At 39.7% G+C, this 26,510-nt stretch overlaps 1 protein-coding gene across 14 annotated transcripts in view; it reads left to right on the top strand.

Moving 5' to 3' along the window:
* The window catches only part of rims2a (regulating synaptic membrane exocytosis 2a), a 973,874-nt gene that overhangs the window by 901,133 nt on the left and 46,231 nt on the right, over positions 1 to 26,510 (top strand). Inside the window, exon 1 of one of the 14 annotated variants that reach the window (XM_043688433.1) lies at positions 22,592 to 23,118. The exons of the other annotated variants lie outside the window; for them this stretch is intronic. Coding sequence (XP_043544368.1) covers positions 22,980 to 23,118 — 139 coding nt within the window. The 5' untranslated portion in view covers positions 22,592 to 22,979. Of the gene's footprint in view, positions 1 to 22,591; positions 23,119 to 26,510 lie in introns of those variants that run through there. 14 annotated transcript variants of the gene reach the window in all.

Here is a 26,510-nt window from a genome sequence, read left to right as displayed (position 1 = left end):
AACACGGCCCCACCACATCCGACCCCCATCTGTGCCCTTGCTCCGGCCGACTTGTGTCCCCACCCCACCCCCGGGGCAGCCGAACTGTACACCAGCAGTAAGACTGCTGCTGCCTTTGCGCGCGCTGCCATTGCGCGCGCACACACACTTTTACTGCAACCTTTTGACAAGTTCCACCTCTGCCCTGTAGAGGATAATGTTATAGAGAATGTCTGGGGAAGGGTTCAATCCTGTGTAGAACTCCAGGGGAAAGAGAGAGGGGGCGGGAGGTCAGTCATTTGGAGACGGTGTCTGGACATAGCATCGATTTCAAGGACAGTTCTCAGCAGCATGTCAGTAAGCCGCGTTCGTTTTTAATCAGTGTAAACAAAAGACGCGATCAGTGTGATAACAGCTCTTTGATGTAATGTTTCTATCAGGACCTCGAGATCTCCTTCGGATAATCTGATATTCGGATAACTGACATTTGGATAATCAAGGTCCCTCTGTATATGCTTCCTTTTTGTTTTTGCCTAATCTTTGAATATATCCTCGCATCCAGAGTTTCTGAATCTTGCCATCCTTATCTTTCATCCTCACAAGAAGTTGCTGATCCTGAACTCTGATCCAACTGGCCTTTAAGACTCCCACATGTCAGATGTGAATTTGCCCTCAAACAGCTGTCCCCAACCTAATTTCTCCAGTTTTTATCAAATACCAATTACCATTCTCAAATTTAGCACTTACACCTGAGTGTAAGTGTAAGGTAAGTCTTATCCTTACCTTAAAACGTATGGAATTATGATCACTGTTCCCAAAATATTCCCCCATTAAAATGTTAATCACCTGACCAGGCTCACTCCCTGTACAAGATAGAATAGAATAGAAACCCTACAGTCTGGAAACAGGCCCTTCAGTCCAATTAGTCTACGCCGGCCCTCTGAAGAGTATCCCACCCAAACTCGTTCCCCATTATTCTACATTTACCCCTAACTAATGGGCCTAATCTACACAGCAATTCAGCATGGCCAATTCACCTAACCTGCACATCATTGGACTGTGGGAGGAAACTGTTGGAAATGCACACAGAAACGGGGACAATGTGCAAAATCCACACAGACAGTCTCCTGAGGCTGGAATCAAGCCCGGTCCCTGGTGCTGTGAGGCAGCAGTGCTAACCACTGAGCCACTGTGTGCCCCTATCTACTATGGCCTCACATACTCCTCTTTCTACATGTTCTTTCAAGAAAACTGCTCAGTTTTACCTCAGTTGGCTCGGTAGCTGGTCTGTATTACATCAACAGTATATCTTCAATTCCCACACCATGAAGTTATCATGAAAGGCTCTCCTTCTCAACCTCTCCCTTCGCCTGAGGCATGATGACCCACAGGTTACACCACCACCAGTTGTCATTATCTAATGCAAGAGCTGCCCTATGAGCTGATACAACTATGGTGACTCCAGTCTAAGGGAGTGCTACTCTTTCCCTAGAGACCAGCGTAACCTAGAATATTCTTGTTTTTCAATGTGAGTGCATCACTTACAGGAAAGCCTCCAAGCAGTTGAAAACATTAACTTTTATTGAGCAATAGCAAAAGTGAAGTAAAAACAAAGAAACAAAAGTTGCATTTATAGAGTCAGAAAGTCCTCCAGCAAGGAGACAGGCACTTTGGCCCAAAGTGGTCCATGCTGGCCAAAATGTCCATCAATGCTAACCCCATTTCCCTGCACTTGGCCCATATCCTTCTCAACCTTTCCTATCCATGTATTTGTCCAAATGCCTTTTAAATATTATTAATGTACCCGCCTCAACCACTTCCACTGGTAGCTCATTCCAAATGCATACCATCCTCTGTATAGAAATGTTGCCCCTCAGGTTCCCTTTTATTCCTTCCCCTCTAAACTTAAACTGATTCCCTCTAGTCCTCGATTCCCCAAAGCTAGGAAAAAGACTGAGTGCATTCATCCTATCCATGCCATTGATGATTCTATACACATCTATAAGATCTCTCCTCAATCTCCTTTGCTCTAAAGAAGAAAGTCCTAGTTTATCCAACCTCTCCTTATAACTCAGACCCTTGAGTCCTGGTAGGTCCTTGTAAATTTCTTCTGCACTCTTTCTAGCTTAATGACATCCTTCCTATAGCAAGGTGACCAAAACTGAACACAATACTCCATGTGCAACTTCACCAATGTTCCGTACAACTGCAACATAACTTCCGAACTTTTATACTCAATGCCCTGACAGATGAAGGCTAGTGTGCCAAAAGCCTTCTTCACTGCCCTGTCTACCTGTGACTCCACTTTCAGAGAACTGTGCACCTGAACTCCAAGGTCCCTCTGTTCCACTGCATTCCTGAAGACCCTACCATTCACCATGAAACTCCGACCCTATTAAATCTCCAGCATCTGCAGTTCTCACTTTCACCTCGCTTTTCAGCTGTGCCTTTAGAACAAGCTGTTTTTGTTTCGCCAGGGACTCCACATGGAAGCTGCACTGTGAGAAGCTCATGTTTAAAATATTCTGTATTGCAGATTGCTTGCTAAGTTTTCTTGTGAAGGTACGTGCTTTTTGGTAACGGGAATACTGTGGTAGTGATATTAAAACAAGACTAATACCATTGTATATTATGAGTGTTCAGACCATTTCCAACAAAACTACGGGCTAGATATGATTATTTCTTCATTTATATGCAATTCATAGGAAATAATAATTATGACGACTTGCTGGGATATTGAGTGGAATTTTCCTGTGTTTCACCCAGCCCCTGCTATCATCTCAGCAGAAGTTTGTACTTGTAAATGGGGTGGCTCCCAAATCATTGCCTAAGTTTTAATGGCCAAAATGTGAGAAGTATGAGGAAATTCAACTCATAGTCTTGGTGTTCAGAGAAATTTAATCAATGATTCCAAACCCCATTTAAAAGTTGCAGGCATCCTTTGAAGACCTTGATAAGATCTGCCTTGTAGGCAGTCAATGTTAGTTTTTAATTCTAAAATTATCAGTAAAATTGTCTTTCTAAAATTTAGCAGTATGTTGCAGAACAGGGAACAAAAATCCAAATACAAGAAGTCAATAAAGTGCATGAATTGTTAACACTGCCAGATGGCAAGTTCCACCATGTTAAATTCCCAGATGCTGTTGACTTTGTTTTCTTCTTTTTAGAAACAGGAAGCAATATACTGTTATTCAAATGATTTTATTTTATAGTAAAGCAAGATTGTTAATTGTGAAGACAACCCTATTGTTGCTGACCTATACCTTTAAACTCTTTCCATGTTTCCTGAATAAGATAGCTCAATTTTTTTAAAGTCACATACAAACAGTGAAAGAAACAAATACAGCCTGTTTTTGGCCACCAGCAGTCTTGAAAGGGCTAGGTTGAACCAGGGCTGGTGAACTAGGCGATCACCTCAGGTCAAGATTAGAGAGGTGCTGGAAAAGAACAGCAGGTCAGGCAGCATCCAAGGAGCAGGAAAATTGACATTTTGGGAAAAAGCACTTCATCAGCAAGTATGAGGAAATTCAACTCATAGTCTTGGTGTTCAGAGATATTTAATCAATGATTCCAAACCTCATTTAAAAGTTGCAGGCATCCTTTGAAGTGCTCATTAAGATTCCTGCTCCTCGGATGTTGCCTGACCTGCTGTGACTCTAATCTCTAGCATCTGCAGTACCCACAATCACCTCGATGTTAGGCCAAGTAAATAATGTTTAAAACTCAACTCCAACCTTCTCATATTTCTCTATATTCAATGTGTCTGTGTTGAGCAGTGGGAACAAAAGTCTTGGATCCCAAAAACCTCTGGGACGAGGTCTACTTAGACCCTACAACACTTTAAGCCCTCAAATTGCAAGCTTCATTTCCTATATGTCAGTGATTCTGATTCATGGTGCATCCATTTTTTTAAAATCAAGGCAATTATGCTGAAATCAGTCTAAATTCGGATCGACGTTACACTGTCAAAATCCACCTTTAAAAATCTCACAAGACCAGGTTATAGTCCAACGGGTTTATTTGGAGGTACTAGCTTTCGGAGCGCTGCTCCTTCATCAGATAGCTAGTGGGTAGCTAGTGGGTCACTACCTACCTGACGAAGAAGCAGCGCTCCGAAAGCTAGTAATTCCAAATAAACCTGTTGGACTATAACCTGGTCTTGTGTGATTTTTAACTTTGTCATCGCAGTCCAACACCGGCACCTCCTCATCGTGGCTAAAATCCAACTGATTTAAATATAGACAAAGCTGAGAAATGCTGACTGCCTCAAAGCTCTGCGAGTTTGCTTACTGTCAAATGTTACAGCATCACTGTAGGTCAAAATATTTTTCATTATAAAGTCATAGAATCACAGAATTATTATGTGCAGAAGGAGGCCATTCAGTCCCTGATGCCTACACCACCTCTAACATTTGGTATCAATTTCCTGCCTTTTCCCCATACTGCACACCATTACTATCCAAAAAAAACGAATGTTGTCTTACGTGCCTCAATTGAACCTGTCTCCACCAGGCAAGGCATTCCATACCCCAACTACTCACTGTGAAAATGTTTTTCTGACACCACCCCTGCTTCATTTCACTTCACGATAAATATAAGCCCTCTTATTCTTGGTTCTTTTGCAAGTGGAAGCAGCTTCAACCTATCTACTCTCTCCTGCCTACTCATGATTTTGATAATCTCAATCAAATCTCTTCTCAGCTTTCTTCTCTCCAGGGGAAAACAGTCCCAACTTCTTCAATCTATCCTCATAATTGGAATTTTTCATCCCTGGAATTCTTATAAATCACTCTGGCATTCTCTCAAATGCTTTCACATCTTTCCTATAATATGGAGACCACAACTGTACACAGTGCACCACTTGAGTTCTAACAAGTGTAGCATCATTAATCAAATGAGAATGACTGTAAGAACAGAACATTTTCTTTGTGACATTCTTCCAGATTACCTTAGTTATTGGTTTTACTTCTCCTTGGCACAAACATGAACCTCCTCTATCACAGATGGTAAAAAAGATAACTGTTTCTAGGGCAGCCCCTAGACTGCCTGTAAACATCTCTGGGTAGGGATGGATATCAGATTTCACTTTGAGCATTATGCCCCACCAAAGGTGCTTTATTTTTGCTCAGCACTCCCCTCCTCCAATTGGAATTGAACTTTCTTGGTTTTTCCTCCCATTCTGTGATTCTTTTCTTTGTACTGTATGCAGCATATTCTCCTTTTTCCATTTTATCTATCCGAGCTGCCTTTCTTCACATATTCACTGGCAAATAAAAGAATCAGTAAAAAGTATATTTTCCTTTAATGTTTTCACTTTGTCTCTTTTTCATGTTGAATGTATTTTTATTACCTGTTAGTAGTTTTGTTTCTCTTTTAAATATGTTTCTCTTTTCCACATGCATACTTGTTGCTATTTATTTCCTTCCTATTTAACTCTCTCTTCCTTCTCCTATTTTGAGCCATTGCAATATTTCATCTTAATTTTTCTTATCATTGCTTCAGTCTCTTCTCATTCTGGATGCTTACTGAAATAATTTTCCACTCGTAAGTAGTAACCAAATTACTTGAAGAAAATTGGTTAACAAAGTTCTTTCTGAAAATGTTGATATCAATTTTAGAAATCCACTAAACTTCAAGTTACAAATTATAATGCAGCTGAATAATAAAATTACTTACATTGCTCTGTAATTTCCTATGCTATCATAGTCTCACATTTTTGGAAGATAATTTTCATGTTTCTAAACCTCAGCATTCTGATCAATATAATAATCATCTCTGCAAATTCAGTGAACAGTGACAACTCTCCTGTCTTTCTTTTCATCTATAACACCCATGCTTCTTTTTTCCTGTCAGCATCTATCTGTAAAGAAACATCAAAACTAAGAGTAGGAGTAAGCCATTTAGCCATTCAAGCCTGCGCCACCATTGAATTTGATCATGGCTGATCCTCAATCTCAATGCCATCTTCCCACTTTCTCTCTATTCCCCTTAATGTCTTTAATATCTAAATATGCATCAGTTTTTTTAAAATTGCTCAGACTTCTATGGTTGCAAATTCCACAGGCTGATTATGCTCTGAATGAGGAAATATTCCTCGTCACACTCCTAAATGGTCTACCCTATATCCCTAGACTGTAATCTCTGGTTCTAAACTCTCCAAACATGGGCAACATCCTCGCTACATCTTGTCTATTCAGTCCTGTTTTGAAGTTTACATGTTTCAACCAGATCCCCTACATGTGTAAAGGGGATGCTAAGAACAGGATTAGAGTTTTAATTCGAAGAATGTTACAAACCAACAGTTAAGTGCAGAAACTTGATCCAGGCTTTCCAACAACCTGGTTCTGAAAGTTGCATAAATTGGGGAATGCTGTGAATTTTGAAAAGTCTTTAACCTTGAGAATAGTGGGGCTTGATTTTCAGCTCACTACACCAATGAGATGTATAATCAGACACTATTTTTATCCATTAAAGATACAATAAATATATCTCTGTTGTATATCAGCAGTGTTGTTCAGTGCTGAAGAAAGAACATTTAAATAAGTAAAAATAAACTGTTGCAGTTTTGCAGATAACGATGGAACTGAATCGGTTGCAGCATCCAATGACAATACAAACTCTGCTTGGAGCAGGTTATTGCTATTATTTTATATTAAAATTGGATTTCTACCTCAAAGTGCACCCCTTCTGTAAAGTATGGCAGAATCAGAGACATTGGTAAATATTAAAGGCCTGGAGTTTCTTTAGATCTCCTCTCTCTCCACCACCATAATTCTGCTTGAAGTGGATCAATGAATCATGGTGCAACAATGGGCAGTTCCTTCTAAAGCATAGGGAAATAAGTGGTGAAATTCCCATGATAAATGACATCCTCAGGGAATGGGCAGTGGGCAGGAAGGCCATGAGACACTTTTTACAAGTGAGGTTCCTATCAGAATACAATCTGAAAATGATTATGATTATCATTGATTATGATTATGATGTTAAATATCTAAGGTGTTGAAGGTTGATTCTACATTAATAATGATGTTTATGTGCTAGTGGCAGTATATTAAACATTTTCATGTGGTAGCTAATTGTAAAAATCAAAGTGCTAAAGTTAGTATATTGTCACTGCATTTCAAAGTGGCTAATATAGCAAAATACAGGGCAAAGTTTCAATAATCACCACAATCCGGCAGCATTTTGAATAGTTTAAAAATAAAAAGCATAAACTTTATAACTGAAAGAGAGTCCTGCACCCTGAGCTGGCTCATCATCAACAAATTTGTTCAAATTCTTTGATGAAGGGACAGGAAGGTTGACAAGGGCAGGGCAGTAGACGTAGTCAGACCTTTGACCACGTGACAGGTTGCTCGGGAAAGTTAGATTGCATGAATCCACGAGGAGCTGGCAAATTGGATACACAATTGGCTTGATGGTAAGAAGCAGAGGGTAATGGTGGAAGGATACTTGTCAGACTGGAGGCCTGTGACTACAGGAGTGCTTCAAGGGTCAGTGCTGGGCCCTTTCCTGTTTATTATCAATATCAATGATTTGGATGCAAATGTACAAGGCCTGATTAATTAAGTTTGCAGAAGACACTAAAATATAAGTATCATAGACAGTGAGGAAGGTTATCAGAAATTGCAGCAGGACCTTGATCAACTAGGGAAGTAGGTCGAGAAATGGCAAATGGAGTTTAATATAGATAAGCATGAGGTCTTGCATTTTGGAAAGTCAAATCAAAGTAGGAGATTAATGGTGAATAGTAGGGCCTTAAGGAGTGTAGTTGAACAGTGGGACCTTGGAGTTCAGGTGCTCAGTTCTCTGAAAGTGGAGTCGCAGGTAGACAGGAAGAAGGCTTTTGGCGTTCATCAGTGAGAGCATTGAGTATAGAAGTTGGAAAGTTATGTTGCAGTTGTACAGGACATTGGTGAGACCACATTTGGAGTATTGTGTTCAGTTTTGGTCACCTTGCTAAAGCAAGGATGTTATTAAACTGAAAAGAGTGCAGAAGAAATTTACAAGGATGTTGCCTTGGCTCAAAGGTCTGAATTATAAAGAGAGGTTGGACAAACGAGGATTTTTTTCTTGAGAGCAAAGGAGACTGGGGTGGGATCTTATAGAAGTGCACAAAATCATGAGAGGCATGGATAGGACGAATGCACTCAGTCTTTTTCCCAGCATTGGGGAATCAAGTACTAGAGGCTATCAATTTAAGGTTAGTGAGGAAAAAGTAAAAGGAATTCTGAGGAGCAACTTTTTTACACACAGAGTGTTAGGCATGTGGAATGAGCTGACAGCAGAACTGGTTGAGGTGGGTACCTAAACAATATTTAAAAGGCATTTGGACAATTATATGGATAGGAAATTTTCAAAAGAATATGAGCCAAGTGCAGGGAAATGGGGTTAGCGTTGATGGACATTTTGATCAGCATGGACCAGTGTGGGGCAAGGTGCCTGTCTTCGTACATTAGGACTCGCTGTCACTTGCGCTCTCACCTCTCCTACACCACCTCATCATGGTCTGCACCTAGGAGTTCCCATTCTTTAGGTGCCATCTCTTCGCAGCTGGGCCAACCTTGCCACCAATGCTGGGTCACATACTCTTGCCAATGCCAAGAGTCCCCGCTCTAGACATACTGCAACCAGGAGCCCCTAGCTCCACCACCAGACCAGGCCGCCACTATCGTCTTTCCAAGTGTACTACTGTAGCTACCCTCCTCCGAGATATCTTTGCTAGTGATCCTTATCCATGCCACCATCTTGAAAAGTCTGCTGCTACCATCGCTGGAGGAGGTTTGCCACCACTGCCCCAAAATGCAAGGAGCAGCTTCTCTCCCACAAATAGCCGAATCTAGCTGCCACGCCAGTGTTGCTGACTAACCTGCCACAATGGCCTCAAAGAAAAGGAAAATGAAAAATAGAGTAGAAGTAAAAAAGAGAAAGAAAGAAAGCAGACAGAAGCGGATGGCCCCTAGGCATGAGTCTGCACACAGTCCTGCTACTCTGCATTAGGCCTTAACTGTGTGAGACTAAGCTAAACCAATGTTAATTGAAAAAAGAAAGGAATATATGTGATTCATGCTTTACATTTAATTTGAATGTGAATCAATTGCACAGATGTAGAGAATGTATTTTTTAGTACAAAACATTCAATGTTTCATGCAGAGTACCCATCAGCAAAGACTCGCACATTATAATAGCTCTGCAAGTGTATTTTGTTACCTTGAGACAGCAGTTCAAATGCAGTAAATTGTCATTTTGATGATTGTTGATTTGTTTTTACTGAAGTTAAATATGCTACCTATGATTTTCCAATTCTGTCCGCACTCCAAGCAAACCTAAAAATCTAGTCCTTGAAACATCTGTCCTTAGTGTAATTCTCTCCAGGTGCACAAATGTACAGCATTGCAAGAGAAATATTTGTTATTTTATGATTACAATTAAATTTAATTATTTATATTATATATTATTTAATGTAATTAAAAGTTCCAATTATGGAATTCATAACAGAAAAATGTGTAGTTTACCACTTTGGATCTAAGAATGAGATAAATCAATGCATTTTCCAAGCGGTGAAAAACTAAAAACTGCAGTGGAGCAGAGTGACTTAGGGAGCCAAGTATAGAATTTAATAAAAGTGGTAGACAGGTACAAAAACTAATTAACAAGGCTAAAGGAAGTTGGCCTTTTTGACAAGGGGTCTAGAATATGAAAATGTGGAAATTATGTTGCAATTATGCAATAGTCTTGCTAAATCCCATTTAGAGTACTGCATTCTGTTCCAAGCTGTACACCTCATGAAGGAGCTATTAGTCTTAGAAGATGTGCACCACAGATTCACCAGAATGGTAGCCAAACTGAAAAGGGTGATATTAAGAGTACAGATTGCATAGCTGAGGCTTCTGTTCCATTCTTAAAGGACAATGAATTATCAAGGAGTGATCAAATTGAGGCATATAAAATGGTGAATGGAATTGATAGGATAAGGAGAGAAAATCATCTCCTTCAGTGGGATGTATAGATCAAGGGGGCATAGACTTGAAATGAGAGCTATGCTGATCAGTGATGATATCAAGAAATTTGTCTTTACAAATATGGTAATGGAACTCTGATAGATTTTAATTCAGCAAGCATGGTTGAGCCAAAACTTTCAAGTGGGATTAAATTTCACATCTACAACTGTCATAACCATGAGTCATAACTCCAACTGAACTTTTAAATGCAAGGTGTTTTTAAAAGTGGAGATGCAGCCATAAAATTACTGCACATATAGATTGAATGGCTACTTGGAGATAACCCTGGAACGCGTGAATGAATCTGCAAAGAGGGAAATGCTTGTAAACTGAGCTGTAATCCCCTGTGAATATCTCATACTATGATCATAATGGGAGAAAAACGAACACTCTGAGCATTCTCCTCTTTCAGAAATAATCTTGTCAGTGTGTGCCAGTGGACTGAGGTATTCAAGTGTACTAATCTGTGTTTGAACTAATGCATTGTACAAGAACCATCCATTAGTTAACCCTGCTTGCAGTCAAAGGAATCTCTTACCCTTGGTGTTACCAGGTAATTAGTAAGTCAGTTCAAAGGGAACAGGACAAAATAATTTCAGATAATCAATAAAGTCAAGAAGGGAGAGAATAATTTTAAATTAGCTTTGTTGTGACCAGCCAAAGGGATCGGTGAATAAAGAAGTAGAGTCAGTTCATCTATCCTCATCTGGAACTTGACAACTTGAGATATTCTGTCTGGAGCCACAATAAATTGGGGAGTCTTACCTAAGGACTGGTCATAATTAAATCACATTGAATGACAGTGCGTCTTGAGGGAATGAACAGTTTTGTCCGAGTCTTATTTTCCATCGGGCTTTACCAAAGAGCAGCTTTTTTGCTCATCATGCAGACAGTAACATAAATTGTATAAAGGGGTGGGAATTGAAGGAATCTGAAAGCTGGTCATCTGTCCCAGTACTACTCCAGTACTACCAGTGTACTCTGATGTCTCTGATTATCCATGTTATAGTATATAGTAGCTGAACTTAAGTTGTTATAATAGCACTTTGTATGTTTTGATGTCCTCATATAATGTTTCATTTATATTAAATGAGAGTCATAGAGCATTAGAGATGTACAGTATGAAAACAGACCCTTTGGTCCAACTCATCCATACCGACCACATATCCTAATCCAATCTAGACCCATTTGTCAGCACTTGGCCCATATCCATCTAAACCCTTCAAATTCAAACACCTGTCCAGGTACCTTTTAAATGATATAATTGTACCAGCCTCCACCACTTCCCCTGCAGCTCATTCCATACGGGCACCACCACCCTCTATGTGAAAAAAGTGCTGCTTAGGTCCCTTTTATATCTTTCTCCTCTCTGAACCTATGCCCTCTGTTTCTAGACTCCCCCACCCCAGAAAAAGACCTTGTCTGTTTATCCTATTCATGCCCCTCATGATTTTATAAACCTCTGTAAAGTCACCCCTCAGCCTCCGACGCTTCAAGGAAAACAGCCCCAGCCTATTCAACCTCTCCCAATAGATCAAATTCTCCAACCCTGGCAACATCCTTATAAATCTTTTCTGAACCCTTTCAAATTTCACAACATCCTTCTGATAGGAAGGAGACCAGAATTACATGTAATATTCCAAAAGTAGCCTGTACAGGACATTGCACCTGTTCAGCAACACTCCCGAGGACATTACCATTAAGTCCTGCTCTGATTTGCTTTTCCAAAATGCGGCATCTCACATTTATCTAAATTGAACTTCGTCTGCCACTTCTCAGCCCATTGGCCCATTTGATCAAGATCCCATTGCAATGTGAGGTAACCTTCTTCGCTGTCCACGACACCTCCAATTTTGGTGTCATCTACAAACTTACTAACTATTCCTCCTATGTTCACATCCATATTATTTAAATAAATGACGAAAAGTAGTGGACCCAGCACTAATCCTTGTAGCACACCACTGGTGAAAGTGAGGACTGCAGATGCTGGAGATTAGAGCTGAAAATGTGTTGCTGGAAAAGCTGCAGCAGGTCAGGCAGCATCCAAGTGCAGCAGGTCAGGCAGCATCTGATCTCCAGCATCTGCAGTCCTCACTTTCTCCTCGAAGATTTTAACCTACTGCGAATCCTCTTACAAGAATGCCTTCCTTGAAGAAGCTCTCTTCCTCCCTCTACACTTGGATGCTGCCTGACCTGCTGCACTTTTACAGCAACACATTTTCAGCACACCGCTGGTCACAGGCCTCCAGTCTGAAAAGCAACCCTCCACCGCCACTTCTGTCTTCTACCTCCTAGTCACTTCTGTATCCAAATAGCTAGTTCTCTCTGTATTCCATGAGATCTCACCTTGCTAACCAGTCTCCCATGAGGAACTTTATCGAACATCTTACTGAAATCCATTTACATCATGATCACCGCTCTGCCCTCATCAGTCCTCTTTGTTACTTCTTCAGAAAGCTCAATCAAGTTCGTGAGATATGATTTCCCATGCACAAAGCCATGTTGACTAACCCTAAGCAGTCCTTGCCTGTTACATGTAAATCCTATCCCTCAGGATTCCCTCCAACAACTTGCCCACCACCAATGTCAGACTCACTGGTCTATTGTTCCCTGGCTTATCCTTACCACTTTTCTTAAATAGTAGCACCAGATTAGCCAACCTCCAATCTTCCAGCACCTCACCTGTGACTATCGATGATGCAAATATCTCAGCAAGGGGCCCAGCAATCACTTCCCTAGCTTCCCACAGGGTTCAACAGTTCACCTTATCATGTCATGGGGATTTATTCACTTTTATGCATTTGAAGACATCTGACACCACTACCTCTGTAAGATGGACATTTTTCAAGATGTAATCATCTATTTCCCCACATTCTATATCGTTCATGTCCTTCTCCATATTAAATATTGATGCAAAATACTTGTTTATCTCCTCCATCTTCTGCGGCTCCACACACAGGTTGCATTGCGATCTTTGAGGGGGCCTATTCTCTCCCGAGTTACACTTTTATTCTTAATATATTTGGATTCTCCTTAACCCTATTTGCTAAAGATACCTCATGTCCCCGTTTTGTCCTCGTGATTTCCCCCTTAAGTATACTCCTACCGCCTTTATTCTCTTTTAAGGATTTACTCAATCTCTCCTGTCTATGCCTGTTATATGCTTCCTTCTTTTTCTTAACCAAAACCTCAATTTCACTTCTTATCCAGCACACCCTACATGTACAAGCCTTTCTTTTCACGCTAACAGGAATATACTGTTTCTGGACTCTCGTTATCTCATTTTTGAAGGCTTCCCATTTTCCAGCTGTCTCTTTACCTGCGAATATCTGCCCCCAATCAGGTTTTGAAACTTCTTGCCTGATACCGTCAAAATTAGCCTTCCTCTAATTTAGAACTTCAACTTTTAGTGATGCTTTTCCATCACTATTTTAAAACTAATAGAATTATGGTTGCTGGTCCCAAAGTGCTCCCCCACTGACACCTCAGTCACCTGCTCCCTTTCCCAACTGTGCTAGTCTCTGATTGATTTCTGTCCTCACTATTTCTCTAGGTCCCACCACCCCACCTTACTAGTTTAAATCCTCCTGAGCAGCACAAGCAAATCTCCCTGCCAGTATATTAGTTCCCATTCGAATTCAGTTGCAATCCATCCTTCTTGTACAGGTCACTTCTACCCCAGAAAAGACTCCAAAGATCCAAAAATGTGAATCCTTCTCTCATACACCAGCTCTTCAGCCAGGCATTCATCTGCTCTATCCTCCTATTCCTACCCTCACTAGCTCATAGCACCGAGAATGATCTAGATATTAGTACCCTCGAGGGCCTCCTTTTTAAATTCCTGCCTAACTCTCTATATTCTCTCTTCAGAATCTCATCCTTTTCCCCCTTATGTCGTTGGTTCCAATGTGTACAATGAACTCCTGTTGGTCCCTCTCCCCTTTGAGAACGTCCTGCACTCTGAGCCATCCTTGATTCTGGCATCAGGGAGGCAACACACCATTTTGATTTTTCGCTGCTGGCTGCAGAAATATCTGTCTGTACCTCTGCCCCTGTCACATTGATCGCTTGGAACCTGATGTGCCCCTCATTGTATTACAGCCTGTCTTGATATTGTTCCAGCTCTTAATGATCTCTTTTATTACAAATTTTTACTGTTCACAGCTGAGACCTTTATGACCAGTTTAATTGCTGGAGTTAGCTAGATTTTCTTTAAACTCTGGATATCACTATCTGGGCGCTCTTTCACCTAAGATGAAATGCTGAAACTGTGCAAGCTCAGCATGTTCAATTATGTAGCACAAAACATGCTTCACATCAAAGCGGAGAATATAGTCTAAATGTAGCAAGTGTCAGCTGAGTACTCTGGTAAGCATTTATTCTTTTGGCAGTATCAATAAAATGATTTGATTCAGAAGAGATTACATTGATGTGGATTTAACATGAAAGGAATGAAAGTGATGACTGGATTTCATGAGGCCAGTGGACTGAATGGACTCATCTTATTAATTTTTTAATCTTTTATATAGCAACATGATAACTTTCCTTAATGAAGGAAAGAATATGTAATGCACTGTATGTTGGTGTATCATTATTGCATGATATAGCGAAAGAGAATGAGTCCACAGCTACAGCTGTATCAAATCCAGTTGTGTTGCTTTGTAGGAGGTGAGAAGTAAAAGCTGCTCATAGGCGAAAATGAGGGCCGCATATGCTGGAGATTAGAGTCGAGAGTGTGGTCAGGATGATGAAAGGCTTTTGCCTGAAATGTCGATTTTCCTGCTCCTCAAAAGCTGCTCATACCCTGACAAGAGTGTGTCAGATACTAGTCTCCTGGATCTATTCTATCTGTGATAGAAATAAAGCATCATTAGTAAAGCCACTGGGAATCTTTATCCTTCCTATTCTTTCAAAGTTAAAAATCACAGAACACCAGGTTATAGTCCAACAGATTTATTTGGAAGCCCTAGCTTTCAGAATGCTGCTCCTTCATCAGGTGGTTGTGGAGTGTAAGATCGTAGGACACAGAATTTATAGCAAAAGTTTACAGTGTGATGTAACTGAAATTATATGTTGAAAAAGACCTGGATTGTTTTTTAAGTGTCTCATCTTTTAGAATGGAATTGTTGATTTCAGTTCTTTCATTTGTAAATTCCAGAACTTTCTTAAAATTTCCGTGGACATGGAACAGTCATAGGGACAGCAGAGGCTGATAGCCAAGTTCGGTCTCCATGGGGAGGCCTCAACCAGGAACTTGGGTTCATGTGACACTACGGGTGACCCTACTACACCAAACACGCACACACACTCAAACAGACTCTCTCTCGTACAGAAGCTCTCTCTCATACGCTCACACATACACTCCCACACTCACACAAGCACCCTCTCACAGACCTATACCCCTTTACACACTGTCTCTCTCACACACACTCTTAGATATTCATACCCCTGCCCCCGCACGCACACACGCACATAAGTTTGTGGGGTGAATTTGTACTTGCAGAATTACATTTTACTTTGCTCAAAAAACTGCTTAAATCCACGTAAGACTCTGTAAGTCCCTTTTGTAGGTTAGAATCAGTCTGAACATTGGGGCACAGACAACCTCACACAGGGCACCTCACACCTTCAATGCATTATCTGGGCCAACATGGCACCTATTGTTAAAGTTCACTTGAGAATGTAACTTTAAAAATATATTCTAGGATTTACATATGAAAGAACTGAAACCAAGATGGTCATTCTAAAAGATGAGAGACTTAACAAACAATCCAGGTCTTTTTCAATATATAATTTCAGTTATATCACACTGTAAGCTTTTGCGATAAATTCTGTGTCTTATGATCTTATACTCCACAACCACCTGATGAAGGAGTAGCACGCCGAAAGCTTGTGCTTTCAAATAAACCTGTTGGACTATAATCTGGTGTTGTGATTTTTAACTTTGTACACCCCAGTCCAACACCAACACCTCCAAATCATGACTATTCTTTCAATGTTGTATGGTAGCAGAATCTAGAAGAAGAGATTTCACCATTGATTGCAAGATAAATTAGGCATTAAGAGAAAGAAATCTGCTGAATTTATGCTAACAAATGCATTGTAAGTTTCATTATTGAAACATTGTCATCAATCAAATGTGTGCATTGCTAATGTCAATGATTGGCAAATCTGATGCGCATGAAAATGTGTTGCTGGAAAAGCGCAGCAGGTCAGGCAGCAACACGTTTCGGGCATGAGCCCTTCTTCTTTCCTCATTCCTGAAAAAGGGCTCATGCCTGAAACGTCGATTCTCCTGCTCCTTGGATGCTGCCTGACCTGCTGCGCTTTTCCAGCAACACATTTTCAGCTCTGATCTCCAACATCTGCAGTCTTCACTTTCTCCTGGAAAATCTGATGTGCATCACTCAGCTTCTGAGGATGTGCACGAGGTCAGATGAAAACATTATGTTGAGTTACTTTGCGTGCCATTGGGGCATAATAAAGACAAAGAGTGGTTTGATCTTTCTTAGTTTCCTTCAATCATGCCAGAGGCCATTTTAAACTTATAAGATGCAAGATTTATAATCAAATATTTTGCTTTGTGGATCAGTACGTCCAGACATGCAACAGAAATCTTGCTTCAGCACAAGAGAAACTCAGCCCTAAATGTCATATCAGACTTGCTTCTCAGCGACTTTGAAGAAGCAGTCAGCTTTATGGCAAGTATATCATTTTATGAAAGCTCCTCACAGAAGAGATTTTGACTAAGCAAACGTTCGCAATCAAGACTAGTAAGTGACATTGAATGACAATATTTGGAATAGCCAGTTAGATTACATGTTGTAAACAAAAAAATTGAATGAAAAAAGAGCAGGATTTAGGTTCCCCCCATTCAAAATGATTAAGAGAACATGACAGCACAGTGCAGGCCCTTCAGCCCTCGGTGTTGTGCCGACCTGTGAAACCAATCTGAAGCCCATCGAATCTACACTATTCCATTTTCATCCATATGTTTATCCAATGACCATTTAAATGTCCTTAAAGTTGACAGGTCTACTACTGTTCCAGGCAGTGTTCCACACTCCTAGTACTTTCTGAGTAAGGAAACTACCTATGACACCTGTCCTATATCTATCACCCCTCAATTTAAAGCTATGTCCCCTCGTGCTAGCCATCACTATCCGAGGAAAAAGGCTCTCACTGTCCACACTATCTAACCCTCTGATGATCTTATATGTCTGAATTAAGTCACCTTTCAAGTTTCTTCTCTTTAACGAAAACAACCTCAAGTCCCTCAGCCTTATCTCATCAGACCTTCCCTCCATACCAGGCAATATCATAGTAAATCTCCTCTGAACCCTTTCCAAAGCTTCCATATCCTTCCTACAATGCGGTAAACCAGAACTGCACGCAATATTCCAAGGGCAGCCACACCAGAATTTTGTACAAGTGCCACATGACCTCATGGCTCTGAAACTCAATCCCTCTACCAGTAAAAGCGAACACACCGTATGCCTTCTTTACCCTATCCCTGGACGGCAGCATTCAAGGATCTATGTACCTAGACACAGATCTCTCTGCTCATCCACACTACCAAGAATCTTACCATTAGCCAAGTATTCTTTATTCCTTTTGCTCCCTCCGAAGTGAATCACCTCACACTTTTCCACATTAAACTCCATTTGTCACCTCTCAGCCCCAACTCTGCAGCTTATCTATGTCCCTCTGTAACCTGCAACATCCTTCAGTGCTATCAACAACTCTGCCAACCTTACTGTCATCCGCAAATTTATTAACCCATCTTTCTATGTCCTCATCTAGGACATTTATAAAAATGACAAACAGCAGTGGACCCAAAACAGATCCTTGCATTACACCACTAATAACTGAACTTCAGGATAAATGTTTCTCATCAACCACCACCCTCTGTCTTCTTTCAGCTAGCCAGTTTGTGATCAAAACTGCCCTCAATCTCATGCCTCTGTATTTTGTGCAATAGCCTACCATGGGGAACTTTATCAATTTCAAGCTGAACCTCTGTCGCAACCTCACTTTGCTACCTGTTTTCCCATCCTTAAGAGACAAACTGTCCCTATCTCAGCTTTACACAGGTTGTAGGTCCCCTGTACCTCTATGATGGTGTACTAGGACATCCTCAGTCTGCAATGACAGTAACATATCTCACTTATCTGGAAAAAATGGCATTAAAGTTGATGGGCTCTGGCCTCCTGGACCTCCTCCATGCCTTGAGGGGACCTTCAGTTGCAACCCATTCATGTGGAGATTGCTCAGCAACAGCTGGAGCATATTACTAGCCCTGGACATGCTGGTGTATCTGTTCCTCCTCCATCTGTCTGCACCTCTGTTGCACTGTGGGCTACAGTGAGAATAATACCTACTGTGAATGGAACCTTTGGTGATGTTCTCAATGAATGTGGAATATCAGAAAGAGAACAAGTGCTTAGAAATGTGAGCAGTCACGATTTGCATCATACAGGAGTGACAGTATTGCATATTTCTTGATACAATGGGAATCGAAGGATTCTGACATGGAGGGTCATGAAATCCCTGTACATGCACCTTTGACGTGGGAATTTTCTACTGATGTATGTAGTGCCAGCCATGCTGCAGAGAGAATCTCAGAGGTTGTAAGTGTGGTAGGATTAAAACTTGTTCCCCTCGACCCCACCCCTTTCCCCCCATTCCTCATCGCTTTGCCCTTTAGATTACTTCTCTTAGACATTGAGGCATGGCCATATGAAATATGTTCAGTGTGTTTCCAGCATAAGCGGCTGGCACACTGCTATAGGTCTGAAATTGATTTTTCACTTGCTATGCCCACTTTTTGACTCATCGTTGCTGGCGAAAATGATTGACTGCTTGGCATTTTGTCTGTGCTAAAAAGCAAGAGAAGCCTGTAAGTTCTGAATGAGACAGAAATGCTCAAAATACAGGGCAAGGCAGAGATACTATAAGTATCCAATTAGTGTGAAGTGACTGAGTGCAAAAAGAGCAAACTAAGAGTCCTGAGACATAAGAGATGGCTGTCTGAACCTAAGAAAAGCGCCCTGGTAGCAGCCTTAAAATGCTCCAAAATGAAGCATTGAAGTGAGGAACTGTATCTCAAGTGGTTTAGTGATGTGTCATGATGTTATGGTGAGACTTGTTCATGTTTAATAGTAACCCCAATGGATGGGGGTGGGGAGGTGGGGTGCAAGCAGTTGCATATCCAGAGATGCTGGGTACTGCTGGCCAAAATGAAGACCAAGAAGTGCAAGTGGTGAGTTGGGGCTAGCAGGTACCCACTCTGACTTACATGTCAGGAATGGTCACTATCTAGTTTCTTTGTGCTGCCTGGGAGAGTAGAAATTATTTATTAAGGAGGCAGAAATATGTGGTAATGAGATGTTAATGAATATAAGTAGGTTCACAAGTGTGATTCTCATCTTGCCATCAGAACCTTAGATGGAAAACCAGATCTTCCTTTCTCTATCAGAAATCTCATTTTCCAAATCTTGCCATATGTTCTCAGCTGAGTTACCTTTGCACATGTCATTCAGCGATTGGGAAAATTTCGCTTATTGCATTACCATCTATTAGGGACTGATGGGTGCCCAAGACTAAAGTGATAAAAATTATTTGGTTATGTTATTTAAAAGATAATTAAGTAAGGATTGTGTGTAAGGGAAAACAAGTAAACAGTATGGTGGAGTTTTGCAATGTGTAAGTGGAAATAAATACTGACTAGAGAAGTACATTTCTGGGCTTCGTCTAACCTTTTAATCTCTCCTGTTTACCATATAGCTCTGACAGCAGTAAGAAAGTTAAGCCTTCAACAATCTTCTACAATCCCCACATCTAAATATTCAATGATATATTCCAACATGTCCCCTTTTACTTCAGTGACCTTCTCTATGGCTGGTTTCCTTCAGTTCTCTCACCATGGCATGTTACCACCTTTGAAAGCTTCCGTAATACGTTAGGCCACTCTTTGGGTCATCTCGCTGAACGTTTTAACTATTATTGGTTCGTGACTATTCAAAACCATATGTCGTAGGAGCAGAAGTAGGCCATTAAGCCCTTCAAGTCATGCTCAACCGTTCATTAATCAAGGCTTACTTGATAGTCCTCAACTTGACTTTTCTCCCTTTTTCTTCTTGGTTAGTTGCTTCAGAATACTTCATTAAAACCCATTTGTTGTTGTAGCTCTTGAGCGAAAGAAACAAGTTGAACATGATCTAGTTGGGGCCAAGCTGAAGACAAAATGAGATGCCTGACAATGGAAGAATTGCACTGAACTCAATTACCCAGATGACCTTAACTCTGGTTAAGTGTGAGAATCATGTGTAAGGAAACAAGACTTAAGGAGGTAAAAAGGTAACTGGAGCAGAAATTCCTCCTCCTGAACTGTGAAATAGTCACAGTATATATTGTGAAGAAATCAGCCATTTAGCCTCAGTGGTCTAGGGCAGGATGCATGATGTATTCAACTAACTGGACAAACAGCACAAAGCTTATAGAAAGAAAAAACTGTACAGCACTGAAGTAGGCTATTTAGTCAATTATGACTGTGTTATCTAGATAACCAGATAAATGATACCCAGTGTTATGGACCAGGGCAGACGCTAACCTTTCCTTATGTGAAGTGGATATTCCAGGAGTAATGCAGCTCGTAAAACCACTCAGCTTTAAGCAAAACAGAATTTATTTAAACACTACAGTTGAAACACAAATAAAAGAAAACAGAATTTAGCATAACTTAACTGTTTGAAAACTCAACAGACCTGATAATCGCAACTTAACTAAGAAGCTATTCAAATTCCCATAACAACCCATAAATGCACCCTAGGCAAAATCAAACACTGGTTCTTACAGGCAGAAGAGATTTCAGAAAGAAAAGTCAGTCCAGAATCATTTGCTGAGGCTTGGAACCTTTCTCTCTGCAGCAGCTTCTTACAGTTATAACTAAAAGAAACTAGAAAAAAACCTGAACTGGGAGAACTGGCCACTCCCCTGCCATTGTTAAACTTGGCTCTTTCCTAAGCATTTCTGTATTTACTACCTGTCTGAAAAATACAAAAGGACAAAATAACCTTGTTAAAGGGGCAGCATCATCACATCGGTGTAAAGCAGGTTATGCTCCGTACATTTGTATTCTAAGCACTTACATGGAATTCCAAAAATTTTAGTTCTCATAGTCTTGGACCTAGCAAAATAAGGATAGCTCTTGTAGAGTAAGAAAGTCCACATGAAATAAATTATACAGATTTATAAAGAAGTCATGCATCTATGATAGAGCAGTATTTCTACACCTAAGCAATACAAGCACAGCTTCCACCATAACACACAATCATACAAATTAGGACAAGAAGTAGGCCATTCAACCCCTCGAACTTCCTGCACAATTCAGTAAGGCATGGCTGATCTGTTTGCTTTCCAAATTCTGCATTCCTGTTTATCCTAATAACCCTTGACTCCCTTGCCTAACAAGAATATATCTACCTCTGCAGTAGAAATATTTAATAACTCCTCAACCACATTCTGAAGCAATGGGTTTCATAATCACACATCCCTCTGAGAGAGTTGTCAGTGTGCCCTTAAACTGGTCTGGTAGGGGATCACTGTCTGATCAGTGGGGAAGCTGTCATGTTGTCTACTAATAGGTGATGGACTATGCCCACTCTTTAGTATCTTTTTATACTTTCTAAACCCTGATATAACTTTGAATAGAATGCTGTTTTGCCCAAAACTATTTTGTGACAACTTCCACGCGAACATTCCAAGGTCCCACAATGAGGAGAAAGTGAGGACTGCAGATGCTGGGAATCAGAGTCAAAGAGTGTGGCGCTGGAAAAGCACAGCTGGTCAGGCAGCATCTGAGAAGCAGGAGAGTTGACGTTTCGAGCATAAGCTCTTCATCAGGAATGAGGATTCAGGTCCTCCAGTGAGACCTGTTTTCTTTTACCTTCTCTCTTCCATTACCACATAACACTGAAATTATGATCAACAGTTGTTTTGTACTGGTTTAATGGCTCAGAACAATTTGTACATTTGATTCATTCTTGTATTTTGTATGTATTCTGCCATCATTCATGCTACAGGAATTATATTCTGTTTAAGTAATATTTCCCTGTAGTGCATTGCCTTATCAAACAAAAAAGTCCTACACCTTTAAATGTTTCTCTATGCAAAGAGACATTTAATTCCCCTTAAGGAGTAGAAAATAAATAAATTTGATGATAGAATTTCTAAAAATTAATAAACGGCAATACATGAACATTTTGGAAGTTGAAGAGCCCCTGAATATACGATAACAATTAGCTCTCACAGGCTATTTTCTGCAGTAGAATTTTGCTTGAGGCTTATTTTTGTCAATTATTTTGCAAAAAAAAGACTGTCTTCATTGGATTGTTGATTTTGGCTGACTGTGAAAACAAATTGCTTCGACACCAGCATTTTAATCACTGTTCATTCTAAGAACTCATCATATGTTTGAAGGCAAAATCAAAACACGACCACTTCTTCTCCAGGAGAAGGTAAAGTATTCTCCTCCTCTCATGCTTGGATTGGTGCACACAGAAACCACAATGCTCCAGTCAGCATCTTCTCAGCCCTCTTCTGTGAATCAATGAACAGAGTAGAGGAGGAGGCAGAGAGTTCCAGACGAAGAGCAGGCAGAGGAACCAACAAGGCTTTTTCACTTACCTTAGGAGGAGTAGTGCTGCATTTTGTTTCTAGCATCACTCAAATTACAGGTGAATACAGTTCAGACTTTCAGCAATCCAAATGCGACAAGGGATGTCTTTTTGTGAAATCCAAGATAATTCAATGATGAATCTTCTGACTGATTAAATTTCGAACTTCAGCCTGTGTGGTAGCAAGGTTAAACAGGGAGAGGTCTCTTTGACCACCCAGAGCAGAGGAAAATCATCGCCAGATATTTCTTAGTAGGGACAGCTCTGAATAACCGCCAAAACGCCTCGTGTCCTGTACCGCGCAAAGGGAGGGTCGACCAAGATGGTGAGGCAGGGGCCTGACACTGGAAATGCTGGGTTGCGGATGCAGAGATCTCCAAGCCGTGTGAGCCTATCTGCATCATTTGAAGCCTTAGCTGTATATTTTCCTTGTATGAATTCCTTTGATGAAGATGATGGAGGTAAGAAAATTTACAAAAATAACTCTGAGCCCACTGTACCTGTTGATTGACACTTAATACAAAATTAAGGTGAAGGTATGACTTCATTATCTTATAGATAAAATTCATATAACTGTTGTAAGTTTTAATAAAACTAAAGTTCCTTAGATACTCCATTGTCTATTTGTGGAATTTATCTTTTTATGTAGCAAAGGCATAAAAAAGCAATGAGTTCATCATTAAGTTCATATTCCTTACATTATTATGCTATTTTACTCTGGCTGATCATAACAGTTAATGACAGAATAATTTTAATTCAGCATGAAGCACTTTCTGCAAATAACTGTATTCTTTTCCATTTCGACGAAAATAATGATGGAGAACAAAGAGTACCAATCTTCTTCTCTTTAAGTGTGACAGTTCCACTTTCACTCCCTCTTGCTCCCCCTCTTGCGTTCTCTCTCTCTCTCTCTCTCACACACACACACACACACACACGTATTCTCTCTCCCATATGCCTTCAGTCTTTTTTAATGTATATCTTACTAAGTATTGTATAAACTACATAAGTAAATGAAAAGACTTGTATTACAGATGAGATTTTTTTATATTAAAAAAATCACAAAGACTGTATGTGTTCTTTGTTCAAATGTAATAATGGCTTTTAAATGATAAAGGTAGATAGAGAAAACTATAAGACCCCACCAGCCAATAACAAATGAAGAACATACTGACGGCACTTAGACACAATGAGACAATTTATCTATTTATTGTAGTGAGGTTGCTGAGCTATTCATGTTGTAAGTATCATTTGTCACAATAGAGATGTAAAGGGAACAAACCAAATTAAATAATTGATAACTACTTCAGTAATTCAATTATTGCAAAGATTCTCAAAAACAAAAGAAACAAAATATTCAATGTGATTTTTAAAACTACCTTTAGTCCAATGTAAATAAAGAAGGAATCATGATTTAGGCTTTGAAACAATCAAACCTGTGTTCCTCTTTGCAATTGCTATTCCTCATTATCTCAGTTAAGGTAACTCCCTTCTCCATGAATGCTCAATATTTGCTCATTGTTAATGTTGATGATGTTCGTGGTTCTGTGGTTGAGGACTGAAGCTGGGTTTGCTCATTTTTCTTGGTGTATCTTACTTCCCCTATCTTTAATCTTTACCTCATTTTTCTCAGTGTCAAAATGTGTTACTGCCACTCGGTTCATGAACAATCTTTCTTCACCATCATCTGCAGAACAACCTTAATCATTGTGTGATGATTCAAATGATCAACCAAAGTTTAAGGCACAATAATGATTATCCCTATATGACAAGATTAATGTTCTTGTTTTCAAGTGAAGTTTACTTCTTTGGTTTACCTTTAAATATATGTATTGTTTCTTCTGTTAATTGATGATGTATGACCTTTTTGTTGGGTAAATGCTTTGCTTAACAGCCTCCACAAAGCACATGGACTGAGAAAATTGAGGCTTTCACTTCCCTTGGCTCTGTGAGAAGTTGCATACTGCTTAGCAACAAACCTGTCTCTTGCAAAAGGAATTCTGGGGATTTTGTAATAACCCACACGTGATGGAGTGAAAAGCTGAACGAAATGATGGCATTTATTTATTCAGAAATCATGAATGAGTTATTTCAGAATCACCCAAGAACAAAACTGAAACATATTGTATTAATTTTATTTTATTGGATGCATTAATGTCTGAACATCTGTTCTTCTTGAAAGTCACAATTATTCAGTGTTTTACATTGCTGGTTTATTTGAAGAGATGCAAATCCAAAGGCTAATGCTGAGAACTGTGTTAAATAATTCCAAATTTTATTGGACTTAAATATTGATAAAAATTACCCATATTGGTTAAAAAAATTGGGTTTAGATTTGATTTCATAGTGCTCATCAAAATGGCTAATTGCTTCCTTTCATTTAATCTCATTGTGGTAGCCTAATCAATTTAGTAACTAATGTTTAATTACTGATTATCAGTATCCTCCAAACTTGATATTTATAATTTTTTGAAAATCACAATGCTTCCCATATGAAGTTGTAAAATTGCATTAATGTATTTTAATATTCACATTTCACGTCATTTTTAAAGCCGGATAATTATTCCAAGCATAACACTTCTGTTCAATTTTGATGCTATTTCTGTAAGGCCACTTCATCTGTGATTGGATAAGGCAAGATAAAAGCATAGAATAGCCTAGGCTGTTACCACAGCAACAGAAGTCAGCGAATTCATTGAGGAATAGCTGCAGTAATCTCCATTCAATCTTTCTCGTCACATTTTTCTGAGACCTATTTCTTTCTCTTTTTAATTTCATCTTCACTACCTTCCATTGCCTTCAATTCAGATTATATTCCGAATGAAAACTGTGTTTTTCTCCCCATTTCTTCTTGTATTTCCTCACTTGATAAATCTAGGCAGCAAAGATTGATTCAAGCATCAACATTTCCCATTCTTCATTTCCTCAATGAGGGTGGTAACATTTATACTAAACTTCAGTTATATTAAACACCGTTTATTTAAACTTCAGTGCACTCTACTCCATGCTTTTGGAACACCGATAGGTTTACATAAGGAATTCGATAAACAAGAAACCAAAAAATCTGTACCTAGGCCTCGGGTTTGAAGAGAGCACTCGACATCGGAAGCTTTTCAAATTCTTAAACATCATAGTTGTTCATTTACTGTGCTCAGACCTCCAAAAGACATTTGACAAATTCTAAGATTATTTAAGCTTACATTTTAAAGACTCAATGTAAATTTAAGACCTGAATAAGGAATTAGGTGAAGGATGATAAACTAATGGTAATAGTGTTGAAGTTTGGGAGTAGAGGTGTTGAGGTGATATACAAATCAATGCAACCTCTGTTTTGTTGGTTGCTGAAAAAAAATCTATGTTTCTAAATTACATTAAGCTTTGGAAGCAGGAGTCTAGAGAAAATGGGTCAAATTTGCAGATTATGCCATATTGGGGAGGAGTAATGGAACCTAAGCAATTACATGAGAGAACTCAATGCACAAGTGTACAGAACAATGGCAGAGTATATTACAGGGCAGAGGTGAGGACTGCAGATGCTGGAGATCAGTCAAGATTAGAGTGGTGCTGGAAGAACACAGCAAGCCAGACAGCATCCGCGGAGCAGCAAAATCGATGTTTCAGGCAAAAGAGTATATTACAGACAAGTGTAAAGTGTACACAGTGCACGTTGTGTGGGAAATGGCTGGCATATCTTTGACAATTTAAAATAGCAAAGAGTGACATTAAAAAAATACTTAGAAGTCTTAGTTCAATCAGTTCATGTCATATCTAACTAATGCAGAACAATGCCGATAGACAATTGAACTATATCGCTAAAACATTATAGTGCAAGACAGAGGTATGATAGTCTATT

Source organism: Chiloscyllium plagiosum, chromosome 4 (assembly GCF_004010195.1).
Source record: "Chiloscyllium plagiosum isolate BGI_BamShark_2017 chromosome 4, ASM401019v2, whole genome shotgun sequence".
NCBI lineage: Eukaryota > Metazoa > Chordata > Chondrichthyes > Orectolobiformes > Hemiscylliidae > Chiloscyllium > Chiloscyllium plagiosum.
The sequence above is the reverse complement of the archived record's forward strand: the minus strand, read 5'-3'. Positions and strand labels throughout refer to the sequence as shown.